Source organism: Erpetoichthys calabaricus, chromosome 3, assembly GCF_900747795.2.
Source record: "Erpetoichthys calabaricus chromosome 3, fErpCal1.3, whole genome shotgun sequence".
Taxonomy (NCBI): Eukaryota; Metazoa; Chordata; class Cladistia; order Polypteriformes; family Polypteridae; genus Erpetoichthys; species Erpetoichthys calabaricus.
In genome coordinates, this window is record NC_041396.2 from 1950769 (window position 1) to 1956768 (window position 6000).

Consider the following 6000-nt stretch of genomic DNA (forward strand, 5'->3'; position numbering starts at 1 on the left):
GTTCCAAACATTTAAGAACTATGGAGGCCACTGAGCTCTCGGGGACCTGGAGTGCCACAGCCCTCCCCAGACCTGCACCTCGTCACAGTCCCGTCTCGGAGGTCCGCACACAGCTTCTTCGTCCTCCAGCTTTGGCTTACATAGGCGACTGTGACAGCCGTGCGCTTTTCCCAGTCACTCCAGTCTGTCGCAGTGCTAGTGCTGGAAGGACTCCATTTCCCAGCAGCCCCAAAGGGGATTGCCCTTATTTGGATATCTGAAACAGGCGCAGAGGCTGCTGGGGACAAGAAGGGCCAGCAGGAAACTTGGAAAAGGGGGGGTCTGGCGAAGCAGCAAGAAGGGAGATCTGTGTTTCTGTGTACCCCTTGTCTCCTGTCCCATGTAACCCCTGAAGTCCTTTGTACCCAGGATCGTGTGGACTGTTGTGTGAATAGAAGTGGATCAGTTGTCGTGCTTCTCTGACAAATCTGACCCCTCACCGCTCAGGACTACCGGTGGGACTTTTTAATGAATTTCTTACAGAAGCCATTCCCGGGACCGTCATCATCCTCTTTACTCCGTTGCACGATAAAGACCTCGTCGTGAGTGCTTGTGCTCGGGGCTGATTGTTGTATTTGTTAAGGGGATGTTCTCTCTTGCTTGTTGTTTGTATTTGATTTTCTGTTTCACATACAGGGGGGATTCAGACAGGTTCACCCGATTTCAAAGTGCCATGAGGCACCTGGGGGGGGGCTCGGAGAGTTTGTGATGGTCACCCAAAGATGGTTCCCTTCAGTCTGCGCATGTTGCTCATTGCTGGACTGATTGGCCGTAAAGGAGCCCACGATTTGGCCCTTCACTTCTGCCCCCCCCACTCCAAAACCACCAGATCAGATGCCGTGTGACTTTGTTTTGTGGGGGTACCTTAAAGATTCTGGAAGATTCTACACTGGATGATCTCTGAAATCGCATTGAAAGAGCCGCGAGTACAGGGACCCCCGACGCGCTCAATCGAGTATGGCCACCGTGTTGATGTTGATGTCCATATGGCTGGAGGAGGTCACACTGAGCACTTGAGTAAAATGACATCGTAAACTTTACGCTCTCCTAAGCCATTTACTGCATTGTTCGGTGATGATTTACAAGTGACGTAAGTCATTTTGAAATCGCATGAATCTTTTTGAACCCCCCTGTATTGTTAACTCATTTATCTGTTTGTTCTGTGACTTTGTGCGGGTCGGGCCACAGTTGGCTGCGTTCCTTTGAATCCCCACCGAAAAAACAAATAAATTGCCGTCCCATCGCCGGAGTCAGTCTGCCGCTACACGTCACTGGCCCCCAAACATGGCGTCACCCACAGACTGAGACTGAGTGTTTGTGTCGGTGGGACGTTTCGCCTTTTTTCATTTTCATAAATGTGCACGCATTTCCAAACTCCTGTTTTCGCTTCATCGGCCTGAGGTGTCGAGTGTTGTCTGATGACGGGGGAAAAAAAATGAATTGAATAAATGAAATAATGAATTGAAATCATTTTAGCCCAAGGCTGCAGCAAAGCAAAACGTGACAGAAGTGAACGATCGGAAGATTTTGCAAATCCACTGTGCATATGCAAACAATAATGGGGGGGCTTTCAAGAAACAGCTTTGGGAGGGTGTTTGGTGCTATCAGCCTGCTCTTCTGGGATAAATTATAAAGATGCTGACATGGCAGATATTTTGTCAGTGGAGCCGACAGACACTCGGCAGAGAAAGGAATCCAACTCACTCCTGGGTCAAAACACAAGAATTAGCCCAAAAAGTGAGAGCTCTGTGCCTATGTGTGTGAGCGCGCCATTCTGTCCCCCAGTCAAGTCCCTGACCCGCACCCCCCATGGCCGTCACTGCTAACACTCACTCACAGTCACAGAGGATCTCTCATTTCACTGCACTGCCCTCTGCTGGTGCTCAGCGGTAACACACCTCTAAGGCTTGAATGGGCTGCTAGGTGGCAGAGCGCAGTTCCCAGCTGTTGACTGCACTGCCATCTAGTGGTCTTCAGCGGTGCTACAGCTTATCAGCTTTTTTATGCACTTTGTGTTCTGCTCCCCAGCTCATGTTGAAATGAATTCTTTTTTTCTTCTTTGTTGCTTTTTAATTTATTGCTTATTATTTTTATTATTGCTTATTATTTTTATTTAATATTCTGTTCACTTATCACTTTGTCTAATTACATTTTAACTTGGAGTTTGCATGTTCTCCCCATGTCTGCGTGGGTTTCCTCCCACAGTCCAAAGACATGCAGGTTAGGTGCACTGGCGATCCTAAATTGTCCCTAGTGGGTATGTATGTGTGTGCCCTGCAGTGGGCTGGCGCCCTGCCCAGGATTTGTTTCCTGCCTTGCACCCTGTGCTGGCTGAGATTGGCTCCAGCAGACCCCGTGACCCTGTAGTTAGGATATGGAAGGTTGGATAATCCATGTGCAAAAGTTTGCTGACGACACTGCAATGGTGGGCTGCATCAGGAGTGGGCAGGAGGAGGAGTATAGGAACCTCATCAAGGACTTTGTTAAATGGTGCGACTCAAACCACCTACACCTGAACACCAGCAAAACCAAAGAGCTGGTGGTGGATTTTAGGAGGACCAGGCCCCTCATGGACCCTGTGATCATCAGAGGTGACTGTGTGCAGAGGGTGCAGACCTATAAATACCTAGGAGTGCAGCTGGACGATAAACTGGACTGGACTGCCAATACTGATGCTCTGTGTAAGAAAGGACAGAGCTGACTATACTACCTTAGAAGGCTGGCGTCCTTCAACATCTGCAATAAGATGCTGCAGATGTTCTATCAGACAGTTGTGGCGAGCACCCTCTTCTACGCGGTGGTGTGCTGGGGAGGCAGCATTAAGAAGAGGGACGCCTCACGCCTGGACAAACTGGTGAGGAAGGCAGGCTCTATTGTAGGCATGGAGCTGGACAGTTTAACATCTGTGGCAGAGCGACGGGCGCCGAGCAGACTCCTGTCAATCATGGAGAATCCACTGCATCCACTGAACAGGATCATCTCCAGACAGGGGAGCAGCTTGGGGGTTAATAAGGTATCTATCTATTGCGCCTTTCACTCTATCTATCTATCTAATGCCTGACTGACAGACATATTAACTGTTAGTTTTATTCTATTTAATTTGTTTTGGGATTCTCATGTTGGTCACATTTTGTGGGTGGAGCCACCTGTCCATCACCATTAAGGGACCGCCCACCAAACTGACCCTCATTTTGGTGGGATTTGCCCCTTTTGGATTTTGATTTCCGGCTCTCGACTGGTTTTTTGGCTGCCCGTTTCTTGTAGATGTCCTATTGGGGGGCTCGTTTGCCCTGCTTTGCCTGTTTTGTTTTCTAGTCCCCCAGTAAATCCTCCTTTCATTGCTTTGCTCCATACAAGCCAGGGGTTGACATTTTGAGTGGAATATTCCTTATCATGTATTTTGAAGTGCATTATGGCCCGGTGTAGGCCAAGACCAGGTACTCTAGTGGAAGCTGGGCTGCCCTCTAGTGCACCCTCTCTGGGTAGGCTCGTGGGATTCTGGCCCCGCTTCCTTTCATGTCTTCCCACCATTTTGGCCACTTTCTGAGATAAATCACCAGCCAGTTATTGTGATGACAACCTTTATAATGAACTCCATGTTGTCTGGCTGGAGCCCCCCTGCTTCATTTCCATGTTATGCTGTGAACGACAGACAGCACTACCATCTTGGTTTTTTTAATGTGGCGGGCTGTAGCACACTTGGCCATGTGGTGACTTTGTTAGAGGACTTTATCCTGTTCTGTCCTGCCAAGGCGCTTGATTATATTGCCATGAGGTGTTCTGCAGTGGAGGTTCAAATGACAGCCACCCCTTACAGAACACGAGGCTCCAGCTCCCTTTGGAGACACTGCCACCTGCTGGTCTCCAGTGGCTCTGGCCTGGGCAAGTCATGGCACAGGCTCCCTCCAATGTCCCTCAGATGCCCCTCTGCCTTGTTGTTTTGTTCTGGTGGGTGAGCGGCCCCTCATCACGAGTGTCTGTGGAAGGAGAAGGGAGATGCAGAGGCTGGAAAAACGGCCATTGAGGACAGGGCCGAGTGTGGAGGAGAGAAGCTCAGAGATGGAGCTGTGGAGGCCTGCGAGGACAGTCAGATGAAACGTGACAGACTGAGGCTCAGCAGTGGTGTATGGCTGCCCTGTAGAGGCTGGTGGACAAAGTGGAGGAGCCATAGTGGCCTGTGACGATTACAGTGGCCTAGAGCTGTGGAGCAGTAAAGGTCAATGAGGATGGCATGAGAAAGAAGGAGAGTGGGCCTGGGAGACAGTGAGGACAGTCAGCAGGACGACAAAACAGGTGGCCTGTCCTAAAGTCACTGTCATTTGCCACTGTGACTGAGGATGCAACGGTGTGGCAGCGCCGGGCCTGCTGTCCTCCCAGGTTTAACAGACGCCCACCTGACGCGTTCCTCACTCAAGTTGTCACAATCCCATCTCTACACTCGTCTGGCAGCTCCTTTAAGCCCACAGCTTGGTTTGTGAGGGCCATCTGTAGTGAGCTGTGCACCTGTCCTGGTCAGTCCAGTCAACTGAAGTGGACTCCAAACATCTCAATGATGACGGGGGGCACCTCAGCCAAAGTAAAGGGATCTGAATGTCTGTGTCAGACTTATTTTTGAATACGTTTGCAGCACATTCCTGAACTCCTGTTCTCATTTTCACATTCTGGGGTACCGAGTGTCGTGGAGGACGGAAGAAGACAAATTGAAAGGATTTTAGCACAAGGCTGCAATGCTGATTAGCACATGCAGGTCAGAGCTTCGTCATCGAGGGGGTGGGACATCTGTTGAGGGTAGGGGGCACTCATGTGGGTGGGTGGGCTGTCGCTTCGCCTTATATTTGCAGGCTGTAGACCAGGGTGGGTAAAGCTTTGGCCCTGAAACCCCACTACTGACACCAGTGTGTGACCCCGAGTGAGTCGCTTCACCTGCCTGGGCTCCAAAAACAAAAGAAGTGGAACCCGCTGTGTGACATATGGCATAAGTCAACGTGGACAACAGGGATCAGCAAAGCAAATGAATGGACGTGTCATGTAAAGAAGGTGAATACAATGTAGACGATCTGAAAGATAGATGGATCAAAAGGTGCTATATGATATAGATAAGATAATGAAAGTCACTATATAATAGATGTGAAAGGCGCTATATGATCGATGGATAAGAATTTCAACTCCAAACCCTGAGGTTCAAATCCCACTCCTGACACCAGTGTGTGACCCCGCGTGAGTCGCTCCAATTGGTAAAAACACAAGAAATGGAACCCGTTGTGCCTCAGATCTTGTAAGTCGCCTTGGATAAGAGAAGTCAGCCCAGTTAGATAGAAGGCGACTCAAACGTGTGTTGAATAGAAATTTAAAACTGGATATTAACAATATTTTCCTGTATTTTTCCTATATTCTGACTGAATTCCATTTGCTTGTCTTTTGCTGTTTACATGTTTGTTTGTTTTTATGTCCCTTTGTATTTTGGGACCCCCTTATGCTGGAGTGGTGGCTCTGCCCCCCTGTTTCTATGTAAACGGTGGGTGGGATTTTTGTGAAGACTCTGTCCCGTCCCCGCTCCTTAAATAACTAAATGTGAGCGTGCTGCTGTATGTATCGGTAGCGGACGGTCCGGGGTTTGACCCGATCAAAGATGGCACATTATAACACGACTTTCCCAGGCTGGCTGTTGTCCTGTCGCCCGGGCAGCGAGTTTACACTTTGGACTAACTGGTGACAAACTGGGACACCATCTGATGGCCTTCTCTTTGTGTCCTGACAGGGAGCCGGTGACAGCTTTGTGGGGGCCCTGGCGTTTTTCATGGCTCACGTTCCTGACCTGCCCCTGGAGGAGATGGCGAGGAGGTCCAATCAGATCGCAGCAGTGAGTGTGCAGGCGGCGGGCACTCAGACTTCGTACCCATCGAGAGATGCCCTTCCACATGAACTGTTTGAAGCTGGCAGTCAATAAACCAAAACCGATGA

General features: G+C 49.6%; 1 protein-coding gene across 1 annotated transcript in view; it reads left to right on the forward strand.

The window, feature by feature from the left end:
• rbks (ribokinase) overlaps window positions 1–6000 on the forward strand; it is a 171567-nt gene extending 165567 nt beyond the window's left edge. The window contains exon 9 of the mRNA XM_028796333.2: window positions 5798–6000. Coding sequence (XP_028652166.1) covers window positions 5798–5986 — 189 coding nt within the window. The 3' untranslated portion in view covers window positions 5987–6000. The remainder of the gene's footprint in view (window positions 1–5797) is intronic.